This window comes from Acomys russatus, chromosome 29 (assembly GCF_903995435.1).
Source record: "Acomys russatus chromosome 29, mAcoRus1.1, whole genome shotgun sequence".
NCBI classification, from domain to species: Eukaryota; Metazoa; Chordata; class Mammalia; order Rodentia; family Muridae; genus Acomys; species Acomys russatus.
In genome coordinates, this window is record NC_067165.1 from 20,461,474 (window position 1) to 20,482,191 (window position 20,718).

Genomic DNA, 20,718 nt, shown 5'->3' on the forward strand with positions numbered 1-20,718 from the left:
GTTCTGGAATTCACTCTGTAGACCAAGCTGGCTTCAAACTTTGTAGGCAGCTGGGACGCATGAGACCCGCTTTGCAGTAAATGCATAACTAAATAAGTAAACAAAGTGCCATGAAGTGTTTTGGAGTCATTGTAAAGACTACCCAAGATAATGCAAATGAAGTATTTCACAGAGAGCCTGGTGTATAGGATGGTGATAATGGTGGTTTTGATGATGAAGGGAATTCAAGTGTAAAAGGATTACGATGACCTTCCATATTTGCTGTTAGTTATTTCATCTGCAGGATGAGGTAACCTATGGATGAATGGAGTCCATGACTGTCCTTTGTGAGGTTAGAGGTCTAGAGGCCTGCGTCTTCCAGAGCTAGACAGGCCGCCCTGAACCCTGCTAGAGTCCGTACTGACTAATTTGGGAGCAGACCCCAACCAGGGCCCAGGCCTCTGGAGTGGTTCTTGTACCCCCCAGTCTGGGGTCCCAAGGTAATTACATGACTAAAGATGGGAGTGGTAAGATCCCCACAGTGTGGAAACTAAAGAAGGGGCAATGGCCTTAACTGGAGGGGAGGACTTAAATGCCACTGACTTGCAGGCGTAGTTCCTGGGGAGCTGTTGGCAATCAAGAGATTCTAAGCTGAGGAAGCGATGAACACTGGAGTTCTGCACTTGTATCCAGCCATCTAGGACTGACTTTGGGGGGTTCTCTGAACTGAGCGGCTCAGGTGTGTGTATCAGTGGTTCTCTACCGAAGCCATCTTTGCTTTCACACACACACTCTAGAGGATATTTGTCCATGTTTAATGACATTTCGGTTGTTACAAACTGAGGGCGCTATCGGCATCCAGTAAATGGAAGCTAAGAATATGGCTTAAGTATCCTACAGTATGGGGGCCGGAGAGATGGGCTCAGCGGTTAAGAGCACTGATTGCTCTTAGAGAGGACTGGGGTTCAGTTCCCAGCACCCACATGGCAGCTCACAACTGTCTGTAACTCCAAGATCTGACACCCTCACACAGACATACTTGCAGGCAAAACACCAATGCACATAAAAATAAAAAAAAAATAAATGATTTTTAGAAATCCTACAGTATGGGGGCTGGAGAGATGGCTCAGCTGTTAAGAGCACTGGCTGCTCTCCTAGTGGACCAGGGTTCAATTCCCAGCACCCACATGGCAGCTCACAACTGGCTGTGGTCTGTAACTTCTGTTCCTGGGGATCTGACACCCTCATGCAGTCAAAACACCAATGTACATAAAGTAACAGTGCCCACAAAATAACAATAAGTAAGTTATTTTTTAAAATCCTGCAGCACAGGGTCTGTCATGAAAACAAACAAACAAACAAATTAGCAGACACGGAATGTTTTCAGTAGCCCTTACTTCTACAATCTTTAGTACTGCAGACTAGGAAGGTATCCAGGAATCAGGCAGTGGGAGGGGCTAGAGGGTTCTGGCCCAGCTGATAGGCCCATAGGGAGCCTGGGAAGATGCCTTGTAGTGTTCCTGCCCTAAAGTGTGGTTGGGGTAGGCAGGTGGAGTAGACACTTCCCTTTTCTCCCTACAACTGACCAGGACCCCAAGCCCAACACCTGAGGATTAACAAAGATATTTATTAGCACTCGGGAGGCAGAGGCAGAAATTGGCAGATCCCTGTGAGTTCCAGGCCAGCCTGGTCTACAAAGCAAGTCTAGGACAGCCAGGGCTATAACACAGAGAAACCTTGTCTCGAAACAACAAAAACAAAGACAAAAACAAAACAAAGATATTTATTTAAGACTTGTATCTTTATGTTGGGGGCTCGGTGACGGGTGTCTGGGGGTTCCACATGCCTTCTCAGAGAAGGTGCAGTCGTGGCTTTGTGTGACATCTGGGGCCAAAGCCCTAAGAGAGGATATCCTGCCCATTCAGCGAGAGGTTGTCATCTCAGCTGCCCAGGGCAGTCTCCTCCCCCTACACGGAAATAGGCAAGAGCTAGTGACTCCTTAGTATCTCCACCCGGCCAGGCTGGGCTTGGGGCAGAGGCGTCCCGATTGAAGACGTCCTCCTGCGGATTGTCCTAGGAGGAAGGCTGGAGCCAAAGCGCTCCCAGTCTCCTAGGTCTGACAGGGCAGGGCGGAGGATGAGCCCACCAATCACTGAAGAAAAAGGCTGGGAGATTTGACTCAGAGATACAAATCTCAGGACAGAGGCCTGGGATGCTCGCCTCCACCCCCACAAAGTAGGAAGTGGGAGGAGCCTTTTGGGGGGCAGCGGAAAGTACAGCCACCAGATTCTCATTCACGCCTCGGCCCCACCCCCACGGCAGAGCACAAATAGGAGGAGGGGCTGCGTGTGTGTGTGTGTGTGTGTGTGTGTGTGTGTGTGTGTGTGTGTGTGTGTGTGTGTGTGTGTGTGTGTGTGTGTGTGTGTGTGTGTGTGTGTGTGTGTGTTTGTGGCTTAGACAGCCTGTCCTAAGGAGCCTTAGCCTCCGGGGCCCACTGTTTGAGACCAAGACTAGGAAATGTCCTTCAGGGTAGTGCCGGCCAGCTGCCTTTCTTGATCCAACCCCTAAGGAGGAGGAGGAAGGGCCCATGTTTGGAGGCAGAAGGAACTAAAATTCAGTACTACGGAGGTCAAGCCTATAGTGCCTTGGAGGAAGTCTTTGTTCTAAGCTCCCACCATTTTAATTTTATTTATTTAGTTATTTTTGAGGCAGGTCTCTTTAGCTCATGCTGATCTTGAACACACTGAGTGGCTGAGAATGACTTTGAATTTCTTATGTTCCCACTGCCTTCTTTCCTAGGGAACTGGAGATGAGGGTGTGGAGGGGTGACTGGTTTTCTAACTGTCCTACTCCCTGGAGGTGGTCGGGAGGGATTGGAGGTCACAGCTGATGGAAACCGTCCTGAGAACTTGGGACCGGCTGTGTAGGGAGTTTTGTTTTGTTTGTGCTGGAGATGAAATCCGGGGGCCTTGCCGGTACAAAGCATGCACTCTACTCCTGAGCCCTGAGGAGTTTTTAGGTTTCAATCTGAGCAAGCATGAGGAGATCTTATAGTTCAGTACATGGGCCCCACCCCCACCCTTAATTCAAAACTGATGACTCTGAGAAGATGAGTCCCAAGAGTCCCAAAGGGAAAGCCGGGCCAAGAGCAGGAATCACAGGCAGAGGGGAAGAATCAGAGGCAGTGAGCCGGGCAAGGAAAGGCTCCACCTCCAGTCTGTCCAGAACCGCCCTGCCTGACAGCAGGCTGGGTGGGGTCAGGCGGCTGGCCGTGACTGTGACTCAGGTTTCTGTGGGCAGCCAAGGCAGCCGGCAGGGAGGAGCCCAGACCGACAGACAGGCTGGCCAACTGCAGTTTTCACCTCAGCTGTCCCCTTTTGGGGGAATGTAGGAGGCTCTTGATTAGCTAGCTGCATTGGTCTCCCAAGACCTCTGTTTGCCTCTGTCCCCCTTCACAGACCCTCATGTAGCGCCCCCGACCCCCACCCCCCAGGTCATGACACAGAGTAGAGAATGAGAGACCTCTGCCTCTAGGGAGGCCCCAGAATGTCTGTGCCACAGGGAGAAGGGTATGATAATGACTGATCCTACACCCTCAGGGAGAGACTGAGAGAAAGAGCCCTTAGCCCTCCAGCCTTCCCCCAGCCTTGCTGGCTCAGTATCTGGACAGACCAGTTGTCATGGTGAAGGCTCCGTGGTGGGGAATCACAGCTGCTGCAGAGTGAGGCAAGCAGGCCAAAGTGAGATGTCCTCCCCAGCACAGCTCCCCCAGGGCTGACCGCTAAGGAGAGACGGTTGAGGCCAAGCCCAAAGGGCTGTGGTCAGTGACTATAGGACTTTGCCATGGTTGTGGGTGAGGAGGGTTCGGTCAGCTGGGACATTCCTCAGCATTCATTGGGCTGTGTTTTGATTTGCTGGACTTTTCTTGAAGGGAATCACATTCTATGCTGCTGTGCCTTTTCTGTGCCCAGTATCTGTGTTCCTGTCTCATTAAAGCTTTGCAGTCACTGAGAGAACGCCAGCACCCTGCCTCAGATGGCAAGCCTGGGATTAGAACTCAGCGCTGACTGCTACCACAGCTGGCAGCTTTGTTTTCTGGGAACTAGGCAGTGTAGCCGTTCTAGAGAAGAGAGTGTGAGAAAGTGACAAGTGACTTGGAATTTATTTAGAAGACTAGGTCATTAGGACACAGGTGGTAGGATGCCAGGGCTGCCCATGTTTGGGTTTGGGAACAGATGGCAGTTGGAAGAGAAAGCCATTAGCTAGCCTGACACAGGGTACATTCAAACATTATTTATTTTATTTATTTATTTGGTTTTTCCAGACAGGGTTTCTCTGTGTAGCCCTGACTAACCTGGACTCTCTTTGTAGACCAGGCTGGCCTTGAACTCACAGAGATCTGCCTGCACCACTGCCCAGCTAAACATTTTTTAAAAAAAATACTTATTTATTTATTATTTATACAATGTCCTGCCTGCATGTACAACTGCATACCAGAAGAGGACACCAGATCTTATTATAGATGGTTATGAGCCACCATGTGGTTGCTGGGAATTGAACTCAGGACCTCTGGAAGAGCAGATGGTGCTCTTAACCTCTGAGCCACCTCTCCAGCCCTACATTCAAAACTTTTTATAATGAACTTAGATCTCTGTGTACGCCATTGCTAGTTTTCCAGGACGTCCTGGAAGCTTCTGGAGCTGAACTATAGCAACAGAAGACAGTTTAAAACAGGGACTTTCCAAGACCAATCTGGGAGAGGAATTTGCAGAGCATCTCAGAGCCAGTCGTGGGGGAGGAAAATAAGGACGCTCTGAACAATATAGGACTACCATAAGGTGCGGATGCCACCTAGCGGCCAGAATGGCGCAGCCAGCCCGGCCCTCTCGGCACTCGGGGGAGCTGCAGCTCTTGTTGAACTATGGGCGGGACTTCCGGTGGAACAGTCCGGTGTTGTAGACTGACTTTGGTGGGCCGAACCACAAGTCCCGTGATGCTCCGCGCCAGACGGCGCAGGCGCAGTGAAGCGGGGCCGGTCTGTCCTAGACGCCGAGGGGCCGCGGCTGGGTTGAATCGGCGTCCCCTGGGGTCTAGCTAGGATTTGGGCTGCGACGAGGTGTGGCGAGGCGGCGCTGCGCGTTGGGCATCATGTCGAGGCAGGCGAACCGTGGCACCGAGAGCAAGAAAATGGTAACTCTGAGCGCATGACCCGGAGGGCCGGGAGGAATTGAAGCTTCCTGGGAAGGGGCCTGGTGCTGGCGCTCCAAGGGATTGTCAAAGAGTCCTGCTGTGAGCTGTGGGATGGGTCAGTCCCTTGGCGTCCTGCGCTGGGGCGGATTGGAGAACCCTTGAGTTGCCTCCCCCTCCCGCTACGCCCGGTTCTCTCAGGTGATCTATAGGAGTAACAACCACTTCCTGATCTCTTACTGTGTGTTTGGTGCTTGGTTATTGCTTACGTTATGTCATTACCACAAGGTAACCCTACTAGGTGGATAATGTTACGGCTATAGTTACAGCTCAAGGAAGGTTATGTGGCATCCAGATTTACACCTAGGAAGGGTTGGGATTTGATCCCATGTCTCTCTCCACCTCCAAAGTGAGAATATTGAGTATACAGTATGGCATGAGACTAGCTTAGACAGTGTCTTCTCAGAAGGGAACTTGCCGTCTAACACATTAAAGCGTGAGCCCCCCTAAGTACTCAGTGGCCCCTCTAATGGTTCAGAGAGATAACTCTGATTCCTTTCCTGACTGACCTGGGAGTAGTAGGACAGTATATAATCCCAAAAGGCTGGGCTGGGTCTGTTTTTCTCCAAGCGAAGAGGCGTTTCGTTTCTTTGGCATATTCTTTTGCAGAACTGCCGGTGCCATACCTTTGTTTTGGAACTTAGAACTGAGCATGTGAGGGTGGAAATGTCGCTCAAGTTGATAGAGTGTCTGTTAGCCTGCACAGGGCCCTGGGTTTAATTCCCAGCACCACATAAACGGAGCTTGGTCACACACATGCCTGTAATCCCAGCCCTGGGATGGTAGAGGAATAAGATCAGGAAATCAAGGTCGTCCTTAGCCCATAATAAGATAGAGAGCAGCCTGGACTATTTGAAACTTTTTTTTCCCCCTGAGACAGGGTTTCTCTGTGTAGCCTTGGCTGTCCTGGACTCGCTTAGTAGACTAGGCTGGACTTGAACTCACAACGATCCACCTGCCTCTGCCTCCTGAGTGCTGGGATTAACGGTATATGCCACTACCGCCCGGCTTGAAACTTTTTTTTTTTAAAGGATTTATTTATTTATTAAGTATATAATGTTCTGTTTGCTTGTACACCTGCAGGCCAGAAGAGGGCATCAGGTCACATTACAGATGGTCGTGAACCACCATGTGGTTGCTGGGAATTGAATTTAGGACCTCTGGAAGAGGGATCAGTGCTCTTAACTGCTGAGCCATCTCTCCAGCCCCCACTTGAACCTTTTTTAACACATGCAGACCCCAGGGGTGTGGGTGGGGTGCATCAAGTTAGAGATGTAGCTCAGTGGCAGAGTGCATATGCGGGATACCCTGAGTTCAGACTTCCCCAAGAACCAACTGGACAGTCTAAGGGTGCGTGTTTGGTAGATCAGGGAACCTGTGCGCTCCCCGCTCTAGACAAGGTGACTAGGCTTCCCTCACACCACAGACGGAAGCCCTGTTATCCCAGGCTAGTTCTTAACCCTTTTTCTCTCAGACCATTTTCTGATGATAGCAGTGGATCATTTCTATACAAATATTAAATACAGGGGCTGGAGAGATGGCTCAGGAGTTAAGAGCACTGACTGCTCTTCCAAAGATCCTGAGTTCAATTCCCAGCAACCACATGGTGCCTCACAACCATCTATAGTGTGATCTGATGCCCTCAGATGTACACACAGGCAGAGCACTGCATACATGATAATAAGTAAATCTTAAAAAAATATTAAATACACAAGCACATACTCAGCATAGCTGGGTTTGACCCTGGTATGGCAAACACAAAATGCAAAAGACCTCCATCATAGACACATTCATTTGCATTTTCCAGGGATTTGTGGGCCTCTTACTCTGCGGATGGCTAAGAGTTACTTTCAGAAGACTGAGGATGTAAGCAGTGCATACATTCACAGTGTGCGCACACCCACGCACACAGACACACACACACACACACACACACACACACGCACACACACACACACACAGGAGGGGGATTTCTAAAAAAAAAAAAAAAAAAAAAACAATAGTTGAAGAGAGTGTTGTGCTAGAAAACAATGTCATGTTGAAGAAGATACATACATGTTCCTTGGCATTTTTAATTAGTTTCTTTAGCTATGAAGTGGGGACAGTGATACCTAAGATTAGAGGAGATAGTGTGAAATTTAAGGGGAATTTGGTGATAGGTGCAGAGATACTTAGTCCTTAGTCTTTGTATCTTGTTATCAGTATGTGTTTGTTTTCTCCTAGAATCAGTATTGATGTAGTTTGTTTCCATTTGTTTGTTACACTGGTTATATAAACCAAGCTAGCCTAGAAGCCACAGAGATCCCCCTGCCTCTGCATCCCAAGTGCTGGGATTAAAGGCAAGCACCACCACACCCGACAGTATTGAAGAATAAGTATTATTATTATCATCATCATCATTATTATTATTATTAATGTATTCATTTATTTATTTTTGGTTTTTCAAGACAGGGTTTCTCTGCATAGCCTTGGCTGTCCTGGACTCGCTTTGTAGACCAGGCTGGCCTCGAACTCAGTGATCAGCCTGCCCCTGCCTCCCGAGTGCTGCAATTAAAGGCGTGCGCCACCACGCCCGGCAGAGTATTATTTCTTAAGTTTGTTTTTGTCTTTAACTTTGGTTATTATTCCTATTTTATCTATGTCTCTGTGTGTGTGCCCGCGTGAGTTTATGTACACTATATGAGTGCAAGTGCCCTTGGGGCCAAGAGTGTTATTTTGTCCCCTGGAACTAGGGTGACAGTGATTTGCCTGATGGGGTGCTAAGACCTGACCCTGGGTCCTCTGGAAGAGCAGATAGAATTCTTAACTTCTGAGCCCTCTGCCCAGCTCCAGGGTTGGAATCTTTAGCGTCACATTAGTATGCGTCTGCAGGCGCCCTCAAGGCTTCTACAGCTGCTGCGGCCTCCGACCGGAACAACCTTCTCCCAGATGCTCACATAGTACACACCCAGTTTCACGCATGCTCAGATCCTACACCTGAGAGAGGCCTTCCCTGGACCCCTGACTGTTCTCTATACTATCCCTCTGGACTCGTTTCCTCCTGGCACTGTCTTTTTTCATTTTAATTATTTCATTATAAATCCTGTGTTTACTTTTTTTTTTTAAAAAGATTTATTTATTATGTATACAGTGTTCTGCCTACATGAACCCTTGCACACAAGAAAAGGACACCAGATCTCATTATAGATGGTTGTGAGCCACCATGTGGTTGCCTAGATTTGAACTCAGGACCTTTGGAAGAGCAGCCAGTGCTCTTAACCTCTGAACCATCTCTTCAGCCCCTGTGTTTACTTTTTTGTTTTTTGTTTTTTGAGACAGGTTTCTCTGTGTAACCCTGCCTGTGTAGACCAGGCTGGCTTGGTCTAAAGGTGTGTCCCACACCTCCCCCCTCCCGTGGGAATGGGAACTGAAGAGGGGGGGGCAAGAGTTTTTTCCCTTCAGTGCTTTAGTCCTAGCATCTAGACTGTGTCTGCCACTGGGTAGTCTGTCAGCTGAGTGAATGAAATTAGGGAATGCTTTCTTTCTTTCTTTCTTTCTTTCTTTCTTTCTTTCTTTCTTTCTTTCTTTCTTTCTTTCTTTCTTTCTTCCTTTCCTTGAGACAGGTTTCTCTGTGTATCCCTGGCTGTCCTGTACTAACTCTTTGTAGACCAGGCTGGCCTCGAACTCACAGTAATCCACCTGCCTCTGCCGCCTCCCAAGTGCTGGGATTAAGGGTGTGTGCCACCAGGCCTGGCTGAATTTTCTTACTCAGTTCTTGCAGATACCTACTCAGGGCTTGATGCATGAACACGTGAGCCCTGTGGCCACTTCTGCGTATGAGACAAGCTTTTCCTTTGTTTCCAGGCTTGCTTCCAACTCCTGTTTCTCCAGTGCTGAGGTTATAGACATGTGCCACCAGACCTAGCTATTACACCCCCCCTTTTTTTTTTTTTTTTTTTTGGTTGTTTAGGTTTTTCGAGATAGGGTTTCTCTGTGTAACAGTACTGACTGTCCTGGACTCACTTTGTAGACCAGGCTGGCCTCAAACTAACAGCCATCCACCTGCCTCTGCCTCCCGAGTGCTGGGATTAAAGGCGCGAGCTATCATGCCTGGCCCCCCTTTTTTTTTTTTCATTTATTGGCAGGTGCACGTGGAGGGGGGATGTTAGTTAGGGTTACTGTTGCTGTGATGACCAAAAGTAACTTGTGGGGGGGGGGGGAAGGGTTCATTTCACTCAGAGTTCCATGCAACAGTTCATCATCAAAACGCAGGGTAGGAACCTGGAGGCAGGAGCTGATGCAGAGGCCATGGAGGGGTGCTGCTTACTGGCTTGTTCTCTGTGGCTTGCTTAGCCTACTTTCTTTGGGGGGGGCGTTTCAAGACAGGATTTCTCTGCGTAGCCTTGGTTGTCCTGGACTCACTTTGTAGACCAGCCTGGCTTCGAACTCACAGAGATCCACCTGCCTCAAAGCATCTTCAACTACACTTGGTTTTGACATGCTCCTCTTTGCACTCTTTGGGGATGATACCCCTCTAGTGGCCCTCTTCCAAGTACCTAACCTTGAGAACATAATTACTATATTTCAAATAAACCTTCCAAGACCTTCATGGTTAATGTTCCTAGGTAATTTGATGTCAACATCTGTCTAGCAGACTTCACCCGAGCCCCAGCTGTGCAGAGATGAAGTTCTAGATTCTAACCTGAGTAAGCTGTGTGACATAGACACAAATGTTCCCAGCAACAGGGACGTTGTACTAGCTGGGACTGGATCGTGATTTATTGCTTATTTGCTGACATCTCCTACCCCCGGTGCTGGGATTGAACTCGGGGCCCAGGCCATGCTGGGCCAGTGCCCACCACTGAGCCCTATCTCCAGTTTCTTCATTATTGTGAGCACCGGCTTCAGCATATTTTGAAAAAAAAAAAAAAAGTTTTGTTTTTGTTTTTGGAGACAGGGTTTCTCTGTGTAGCCTTGGCTGTCCTGTACTCACTCCGTAGACCATGCTGGCCTTGAACTCACAGAGATCCATGTGCCTCTGCACCACCACACCCACCAAAAATTTTTTAAAAATTATTTATTTAATTCTATTCTATGTGCATTGGTATGAAGGTGTCAGAATCCCTGGAACTGGAGTTATAGACAGTTGTGAGCTGCCATGTGGGTGCTGGGAATTGAACCCAGGTCCTTTGGAAAAGCAGACAAGTGCTCTTAATTACTGAGCCATCTCACCAGCCCTGACAAAAATATTTCTCTGTCCTGTCCTGGACTCACTTTGTATACCAGGCTGGCCTTGAACTCACAGAGATCTGCCGACCTCTGCCTCCCGAATGGTGGGATTAAAGGCATGCGCCACCATGTCCAGTGCTGAAAAAACTTTTTAAAAACTCCAGTAAAGTCGTAGTGACAAATATGCTGACATTATGGGATTGGTCTGAGGTGGATGGAAAATGTATATAAAGCTGTCACCTAGCCTTCTCAGTAGAGTTGTTAGTCCTTATGTGCATTCAGGTCTTTACACAGTGTCACCATAGTGAGCCTTCCCTGATTTGTGTTTTGTTTTAACTTTACCATAGCCCCCACCTCAGTTTTATTTATTTCATGTGTGTGAGTGTTTTGCCAGCATGTATGTCTGCATACCATGTGTGTGTCTGGTGCCTGAAGAGGCAAAAAAAAAGGGGGGGGAGGGGGCATCGGATCCCCTGGGACTGGAGTTATAGACAGTTGTGAGCCGCCAAGCCTCCGTGTGGGAACTGAACCAAGGGCTTCTGGAACAGCGGCCAGTGCTCCTAACCGCCGACCCATCTCTCTAGCCCTGCAACACTTGTATTCAAAAGCATGAAGGCCTCTAGGTTATATGTTCAGTCTGCTCATTGTCCCAAATAGACTAGGTTCACAGCTGAAGCTGGAGGCAGACTTGCATGGTAATAGAAGGTGTGACGACCCTGCGTCAGGACCCATTCCCAGACTCCAGGCAGGTCTGTTGTGTGGCGGAGAGCACAACCACCCAGGACCCTGTGAGGTGGGACCGCTGCCGCGTGTGTAAGGAGCTTGACGACACTGAGATTTGCACATCGGCAGTCACGGTGGGTGGAGCCCTTGGAGCCTCATCCAAGGGCTCATTAATAATAGATGGAAAGCTCTCCTGATTTAATGCGCTCGTGCCAACCCTCCGGACTGGTAACTGCTGGATTGTCTCCATCCATTCATGCTCAGGCCAGTCTAGTGCCAAGCCCTTGACTTTACTAAAAAATTCCCTCCTTAATAGCTTCCTTTCAGTTGCCATATTTGGCAAACGGTCTCTTGGAGATGCCCTGGTCCGACTGTTTCAGTTGAGTTCAGAGAGCTTCCTGCTCCCAACATTGATTTTCTCTGACTCTGGTGCAGCCAAGGTTTGTTTTAATTGAGGGGGCTTATTAATATTGCAGATGTGTGGTCGAGTGGGCACGTTGAGCATCGCCTGGGAAACGTTTGGGTTTTGTGCCCCCAGACGTCGTTTTCAGTACTCAGCTGTTTAACCATGAGCTGGTCATTCTGCATTCTGGTCTCAGTGTCTCTTCTGGGCTGACTGCTGCCCTTTCTGCTTTACTGAGTTTTTGTGGGATACAAAATGAGATAATGAAAGTAGCCTGTTCTGGTCAGATGTGATGGCAGAATCCTTTAATCCTAGCACTTGGGAGGCAGAGGCAAGAGGATCTCTGAATTCAAGGCCAGCCTGGTCTACATAGCAAATTCAGGCCAGCCAGGGCTGCATAATGAGTTCTTTTTTTTTTTTTCCCCCGAGACAGGTTTCCCTGTGTAGCCTTGGCTGCCCTGGACTCACTTTGTAGACCAGGCTGGCCTCGAACTCACAGCGATCCGCCTGCCTCTGCCTCCCGAGTGCTGGGATTAAAGGCGTGCGCCACCACTGCCCTGCAAAAGCACTGTTCTTGCAGTGACCCCACCACAAGGCGTGTGATGTGGGAGAAACACAGGGTTGTAAGGTGCTAGGCATCAATGCTTTGGACTTTTTTCTCAGAAGTCTGGAAGTTATAAAGTGACTTCCTCTAAGTGTGACAAACCTCTCTTCAGAAAGGAGTGACTTGGTGGCAATCTTGATGGATCCATTGGTTTTGTTGTTGTTGTTGAGCCCTTTTCTGAGGGAGTCCACTGGACTAAATGTGCTCTTAGCGTGTTTCTCAGGGCAGAGCATGCTTCTGGCATGCCCAGCACCCTGGGCACAAACACATTTCTCACCTTAACTCCAATAGTGCCTGGCAGTCTTGGTGTTTTTATTCTGGAGTCTTATTATTTGCAGTTACACACACACGCGCGCGCACACACACACACACACACACACACACACACACACACACGTCTGTTTCCTGGGGGGGGGAGGTGCGCACGCGTACGCACACATGTGTTAATCTGGGCAAGTACTATCCCACTGAGCTACATCTACCAGCCCATAATGAACTGAAAGCCAAGCCAGGTAGAACTCACTAGCCACTTTGAAATCATATGTGGCAAGCCGGGCGTGGTGGTGCATGCCTTTAATCCCAGCACTCGGGAGGCAGAGGCAGGCGGATCGCTGTGAGTTCGAGGCCAGCCTGGTCTACAAAGCGAGTCCATGATGGCCAAAGCTACACAGAGAAACCCTGTCTCGAAAAAAAAAAAAAAAAAAAAAAAAAAAAAAAAGAAATCATATGTGGCTTGGTTTTTCTAAGTGTTTTTTACCTGTATGTATTTATGTATGCACAGTCATGTGCTGTGGTGCCTGTTGATGGAGTCAGAGGACAGTTTGCAGGGTTCGTTCTTTCTTTCCAACATGTGGAGCCAAGGGATCAAACTCAGTTCATCAGGCTTGTTGGCAAGGGCTTTTACCCTCTGGGCCATCTTGCTGGCCCTGTTTTTCTATTTTTATTTTATTTTATTTTTTTTAAAGATTTATTTATTTATTATATATACAGTGTTTTACCTGCATGTACCTGGCACTTCAGAAGAGGGCACCAGACTTCATTAGAGATGGTTGTGAGCCACCATGTAGTTGCTGGGAATTGAACTCAAGACCTCTGATCTTAACCACTGCGCCATCCTGCCCTATGCCCCCTCCTCTCTCTTTTCTTTGAGACAGGGTTTCTCTTGTAGTCCTAGCTGTCTTGAACTGACTTTGTAGACCAGGCTGGCCTTGAACTCACAGAGATCTACCTGCCTCTGCCTCTCAACTGCTGGGATTAAAGGCGTGCGTCACCATGCCCTGGCTGGCTTGTTCATTTTATACAGCCCAGGACCACCTGGCTGGTGGCTCCACTGACAGTAGGCCAGGCCCTCCCACACCAACCACTAATCAAGGGGCTGGAGAGACGGCTCCATGGTTAAGAGTGCTTGGTGTTCTCGTCAGGGCCTGGAGGTTCAGTTCTCAGCACCCCTCCACACAGGGCTGCACAAGCAGCCCTAAGTCCAGTTCTAGGAGTTCGTACTTGCCCACTTCTGTCCTCCATGGGCACCTTATGGCCAGTTGGTAGTAGACGTGGTTGCAGTCCTATCCTGTTGGCCACTACATGGAGTGATGTCCCTGCACATAGGCATCCAGGTGGCCTTCCCTTGAATTCCAGTGCTTGTAGCCAGGCTGACCCAGACCTGAACCTTTCATACTGATGACCTCTGAATCCCTTTCAGAGTTCTGAGCTGTTCACCTTGACCTATGGAGCCCTTGTCACCCAGCTGTGCAAGGACTATGAAAACGATGACGACGTGAACAAGCAGCTGGACAGAATGTAAGTGCCTCTCATGGGGCAGCAACAAGCTCCCGGCACACTGCCTGTGCTGCCCTCTGACGCTAACATTCAGGGCACAGTTTCCAATGAGCTCACTCACAACGTGTGTGAACATTACCCCGTCTCCTCCTCATGCTGGGAACAGCCTTATGTTTAGATATAAGACATTTCGGCCCTTAATGATCTGTTCTCTGATTCCCTTCCCAGGGGCTATAACATTGGAGTCCGACTGATTGAAGATTTTTTGGCACGCTCAAACGTTGGAAGATGTCATGACTTTCGGGAAACCGCTGATGTCATTGCTAAGGTCGTTTACCTGGGCCACCTGACCCCCCTGAAGCTTGCCGTTGCCTCCCACTCTCACTGTCTCCCTAATGTCCCAGAAGACCCATTAGGCAGCTTTTTGGACCAAAGAAACTGCCCTGGCGGTTTGGGACTAACCCCCAGACAAGAGTGGCTGGGGCTCTTCCTGTGCGCTCCGGCCCCGCTGTAGCGGAGGGTGCTGGCGGACGCATGTGATCCCAGCACTTGAGAGGCAGATAGAGGAGTCACAGCAAGTTTGTAGTCAGGCGGGTCTACATGGTGAATTCTAGGTCAGCCATGGCTACATAGCAGAATCCTACCCACAAGCAGAGGAAGCCAGCAGGTGTGTCTGTCTTGCTGAGATTAAAGCCTGGTTTTCTCTGCTTTGAAAGTGTAGCAGAGCTGGCCATGGTGGCACATGCCTTTAATCCCAACACTTGGGAGGCAGAGGCAGGTGGATTGCTGTAAGTTCGAGGCCAGGCTGGTCTACAAAGTGAGTCCAGGACAGCCAAGGCTACACAGAGAAACCTTGTCTTGAAAAACAAGAACAGAAAGAAAGAAAGAAAGAAAAAGAAAGTGTAGTGGAGTATTATAGGGAATTGAGAGTATGTGTTTTTTGGGCCAGATGTGACTCAGGTCTATAATCCCAGCACAGAGAAGACAAAGGAAGGATGATGGCTGCAAATTCAAGTCCAGCATAGGCTATGTAGTCAGCCCCGGGCCAGCCAACCAGTGCTGGCTGAACCCTGTCTCCAGAAAGAAGAAGTCAAGCAAATATAACTTCTCATTCGGGTAGTGGGTGAGTGCTTGGTTGTGTGGCGCTGAGGAGAGGGGCGGAGTGTTACACGGCACTTCTCTTTTCCAAGATCTGTAAAGACTTGGCGGTCACAGTTTGGCTGGCCCAGTCAGTCTCCCCATAGCGCTGTTGTGTGTCCCCTGACAGGTGGCGTTTAAGATGTACTTGGGCATCACTCCAAGTATCACAAACTGGAGCCCAGCTGGTGATGAATTCTCCCTCATCTTGGAAAATAACCCCTTGGTGGACTTTGTGGAACTTCCTGATAACCACTCATCCCTCATTTACTCCAACCTCTTGTGTGGGGTGCTGCGGGGAGCCTTGGAGATGGTGAGTGCAGTGCGTTACCCTCCACAGCCTCTGAGCTTGTGGCTGTTTGGTAAGAGCTTGGCTGAATGGAGGAGAGAAGAGGGCTTTGTTTACCCAGCCCCTTGCTGCCCAGGGGCTGCTGCGACAGGATCCAGGTCAGACACTTCTTCCTATTCATGGTCCCAAGACCATGCTGCTGTGAGCATGCAGGGCAGCCCTGTCTCCCTGGTTTCCTGGGCCACAGTCTCAGTGGGTTGAGGCCCGCTCTTTCTTCTTTCTTTTAAAGATTTTGTGTATTTTATGTGTGAGTGCTCCACTTGTAAGCCAGAAGAGGACATCAGCTTCCAGTATAGTTGGTTGGGAACCACCATGTGGGTGCTGGGGATCAAACTCAGGACCCCTGGAAGAGCACACAGTGCTCTTGTCCGCTGAGCCGTCTCTCCAGCCCCTTTCTTTCTTTCTTCCTTCCTTTTCTGTTTCTTGAGACAGCCTTACTCTAGCCCTAATTAGCCTGGGACTCAGTATGTAGACCAGGCTGTCCTCACATTTGTCTCCAGCCCCTGCCTTCCAAGTTCTGGGATTACAGATGAGCGGCACCACATCTAGCTTGAGGCCACTGTCTCTGGAGGTAGAATATTGGGGCTGGAGTGGTGGTGGTGGCGGCGGCGGTGGCGGTGCTGTGAGTTCAAGGCCAGCCTAGACTACAAAGTGAGTTCCAGAACAGCCAGGACTACACGGGGAGAAACCCTGTCTCTAAAAAAACAAAACAAGAGAAAAAGAATATTAGGGATGGCAGTCCTGTCCCTGTGGGAATCAGTCCCTTTAAAAAAAATTGTTTGGGAGCCAGGCATGGTGGCACAGGCCTGTAATCTCAACAACACTCAGGAGGCAGAGGCAGGTGGATCTCTGAGTTTGAGGCCAGCCTGGTTTACAAAATGAGTCCAGGATAGCCAAGGCTACACAGAGAAACCTTGTCTCGAACCCCCCCCCAAAAAAAAGAAAAAAAGGGACATTTTATACATTTATATAGTTTATATAGTGAATTTTAGTCATTTATGCATGCACTGCCCCCTCCCCCACTCTGAGGGGTTCCTCGCAGTCAGTGGTTTGGCGTCCATCCATCCATTCTGTTCCTCAGGTCCAGATGGCTGTGGAGGCCAAGTTTGTCCAGGACACTCTGAAGGGAGATGGCGTGACAGAAATCAGGATGAGGTTCATCAGGCGGATTGAAGACAATCTCCCAGCTGGAGAAGAATAAGATCTCTAGGACCTGGGGCAACCAAGAGGAGCACCTGCTGGAATGAGAAAGGGGGGGGCGTGCCCGCTGCCCCTGGAACTCAGTGGCTTTTAAACTGATGTTATATATTCTTCTGACCTTGTTTCCGTTCTTCATGCTAATAAAGAGCAGCCTGATGGTTTGTTTGCCCGACAAGTATGCACTTCAGAAGGGGGATTCTTTGCTCCATTTCCCTTCAGAGGGGCAGGATGTACTTGCCCTTGGTTGGACTAAAAGCTCAAACCATTTTACATTCCTGTGAATTTTCCAAAGCAAAACCCACTTTGACCCCATTAAGGGACAAGCCTGACAATTCCTGGGCCTTCATGAAGCCATTGGCAAATGGCTGTAGGAAGTCTTGGGTTGTGGAGGGGAGGGAGAGCACCGGGAAGGGGTGGGTAAGAATTACTGGCTATAGTGACACACTGCAGTCTTGCCAGGCCTCGGAAGCCAGTCATGCCGGAAACACCGGCTTCTGGGAAGCTGCCCAGGTCTCATTCCTCCCTGCTGTTTGGAGGCAACATCTCTTTTTATGGAGGGTCCATCCTTTTTTCTTACAAATTCTTCAATAAAGACACATTCTTGAGTGAAGTTCCAATCGTGTCATGTTTTCCTTCTGCTCAGCATGTGAAGTTTGACTAGAAAAGAGGTGTGTGGGCCGTGGGGCTGGGCCCTGCTCACAGCGCAGAGCCCGGCTGCATTCCAATCCATCTGTTTGGTGAGTGTATTTTCATGGAGAAAGCTGAGGAAGGCCAGGTTGCCTGAGGTCACAAAGCTGTCAAGTGGAAGGAGACACTGGGCTTTGTTTGTTTGTTTTTTGAGTCAGGGTTTCTCTGTGTAGCCTTGGCTGTCCTGGACTAGCTTTGTAGACCAGGCTGGCCTCGAACTCACAGTGAGCTGCCTGCCTTTGCCTCCCAAGTGCTGGGATTAAAGGCGTGCACCGCCACGCCTGGCTGAGACACCGGGCTTTGAAGTAGGATAAAGTCCCTGTTCGTTATGAAGCCTGCTCAGCACTTAGGGTCACTCTCCAGCCTTGTGGCTTAGGACAGCTTTACTTTGGGTACAGGCAATTAAGCCTAGGTCTCACACATGCTAGCCACATGCTCTGCACTGAACTCATTCCCAGTTCTGTCACACACACCTTTGGTGGTGGCACATGCCTCTAGTCTGGTGCCAGCACTCAAGGCAAAGGCAGGCAGATCTCTGAGTTGGAGGCTAGCCTGGGCTGCAGGACAGCCAAAAGTAACACAGAGAAACTCTGTCTCAAAAAACCAACAGGCCTGGAGAGATGGCTCAGTAGTTAGGAATGTTGCCTGCTCTTCCAGAGGTCCTGAGTTCAATTCCCAGCAACCACATAGTGGCTCACAACCATCTATAATGTGATCTGATGCCCTCCTCTGGTCTGCAGATGTACATGCCGGCAGAGCACTGTATACATGATAATAAATAAATATCTTTGAAAACAAACAAACAGACAAACAAAAACCAGGAAACCAAAACAAGCCAACAGCGTTTCACTGTGTAGCCTGCTTTGTAGACCAGGCTGTCCTTGAACTCTCAGAGATCTACCTGCTTCTGCTTCCCAAGTGCTGGGGAATAAAGGCATGCGCCACCATGCCCAGCTAGAACCCCACTTCTTTACAACAGGATCTAAGTTGTCTAGGCTGGCCTTGAACTCTTGAACTTGTGATCCTCCTGCTGAGGCTGGATATAGACCTGTTTCACCAGAGCTAGATGTTTTAAGTGGCATAGTATGTGCATTCGTGCATGCGTGAGTGCATTAGGCACAACCACATGCTGTGAGGAGTAGAGGACAACTTTTGAGGTTGGCTTCTGCCACCCCCTGTCTTCTGGGGCTCAAAGTGCCTTTATCCACTGAGTCATCTTGTTGGCCCCAGATAGGCTTTTTTTTTTTTCTTTTTTAAATATTTTAAAATTTATTTTATGTAGCTGGGCAGTGGTGGTGCACACCTTTAGTCCCAGCACTCGGGAGGCAGAGGCAGATGGGTGGGTCACTGGGAGTTCCAGGCCAGGCTGGTCTACAAAGTGAGTCCAGGACAGCCAAGACTACACAGAGAAATCCTGTCTCGAAAAACCAAAAAAAAAATTTATATGTATGGACACTGCACGTGACCCACTCTGGGCTCTGGGAATCAAACCACAGGCCTCTGGAAGAATGCTCAGTGGTCCTAACTACTAAGCAATCTCTCCAGACCTCAACTCTTAAAGGGAGAAGGCAGAGACTGTCTCAGGCCAGATCTTTGGGACCGCCTAGGGCCTTGAATTTGGCTAAGTTATTGGGAAACTGGACTGGGCTTTGCCCAGGTTAACAGGCCCAAGAAGAGCCAGTTGTGTAGGACATGATGCTAGAAACACACCTTGATTCACGAGATCAGGACCACGGTTCTGAAGGCCCCCGCCCCGAAAAAGGGTGGTTTGCACAAGACCTGCCTCAGGGGCAGGTCACAGGGTGGGGGGTGGAGGAAGTGGTGTCACATTTATTTCCCCAAGTAGAGGGAGAGTGACTTCTAGGATCCCATCTTGAGGCTCTTTCCTGTAGATACAGTCTCTGGCTCCATGCCTGCCCTTTGTTTTGGTCGACTGGGGTGCTGGGACTCAGTGTGGTGCTGGGACTCAGCATGGTGCTGGGACTCAGCATGGTGCTGGGACTCAGCGTGGTGCTGGGACTCAGCGTGGTGCTGGGTCCTGTCATACCATATTTGAATGAATGAATAAAGGGATGAGAAGGTGAATGTTGGGACTCAGAGGAAAGGCTCTGTGCATGTGAGGACGGACCCTGTCAAAAAAATCAAGCGCACCCGGCCTTTTCCTTGAATGGGGATTGGGGGTGGGGGGGGGGTGCTGCTCTTTCTTCCTCTCCAAGGTACCACATGATCCATCCCAGCAGCTATTCTGGCTATATCCTTTCCCAGAAATGACGTAAACATCATGGGGGCTGCAGGCCATGGAAACAAAGCCTCTTTAGTGGGTTTTCCGACCTGCAGCCCCACAATTGAGTGGTGTGCACACCGAGGGTACCAACTTTCTACACAGCCCCACCTTGTGTTCACCCCTGTAGTTAACAGAATGTAGTTGAGGGACCCCACAGCCTCCCTGGTGTACCATACAGCGTCTTCCAGCAATATGAGACAGGATAGACAAAGCTCTTACAGGAAATGCTGACTAGTGGGAGCCGTTCTGGGGAGCCTAGCTTGGAGGAGCGAAAGGACAGCCTTTAGGTCAGGCTGGTTGGGCAGAGCTCTGGACAAGACACGCCTTGCAGCCTTTAACCACCAGAGGTCTCCAGATCACCATCTTACTGTCCCGGAAAGTGACTCTTGGGACTCTGGTGGTGTTTTTTTGTTTTTTGTTTTTTTTAATTTGCTCGAAGACGATAGAGTAAATCTTAGAGGCTTGCAAGAGCTTGGAGGATCCTCCCGCAGGAGACACAACAGCAAAGCTTACGTAGCCCCCAGGCTAAGCGGCTGCCTGCTTAACTCAAGGCATTGGAAGAATCTATTGGCCAAGGCTATCTGGCAGCACACACTCCAAAATCAGGCTGGCCTCCTGAATTGTACAAGCTAGCCCTGAGCGCCCCCCCCCCCCTTTAGCCTGCCCCCTTACTTCCTGAGTGGAGTCCAGGGCCCCAGTCCCGGACAAGACCCTGATGTAACTGTCCTCTTCCTGCCCCAGACCCACCTTAGTGAAGTCTCCGCATCCCGGCTACACCTCCTGGGAGCTTGGCCTCTCTTACATTTACGCTGGGCATCCGGGTCCAAGAAGTGACGACAGCAGAGGCCTCAGGAGCTGAAATCGCATTAAGTAAAATTAAAATAGTCTTCCTAACAAGTGGTTCATTGTGGCGGGCGGGAGGGGAGGGGGGTGGAGGGAAAGCATCCTCCGTCCTCCTGGAGCTTAAGTGCTACCATGTGCTGCTCCTTGGAAGCCAGTGCTAGTGGGAGGGGAGGATGGCGGCAGGCGGAGACACGCTGTTACTGCTGGTACCCGCTCCTGAGCCTTTGATGTAAGGCCAGGCCTGACCCCAGGACAGCCGCTGGCCACTGCTAAGGGAG

At 49.6% G+C, this 20,718-nt stretch overlaps 1 protein-coding gene across 1 annotated transcript; it reads left to right on the forward strand.

The window, feature by feature from the left end:
- Nucleotides 1-5,008: 5,008 nt before the first annotated feature.
- Trappc3 (trafficking protein particle complex subunit 3) lies at nt 5,009-17,236 on the forward strand. Its single transcript, XM_051172068.1, has 5 exons — nt 5,009-5,169; nt 13,864-13,961; nt 14,169-14,268; nt 15,208-15,390; nt 16,508-17,236. Exons 1-5 carry the CDS (start codon nt 5,128-5,130, stop codon nt 16,625-16,627), a joined length of 543 nt encoding a protein of 180 aa, XP_051028025.1. The 5' UTR covers nt 5,009-5,127; the 3' UTR covers nt 16,628-17,236.
- The last annotated feature ends 3,482 nt before the right edge of the window (nt 17,237-20,718 follow it).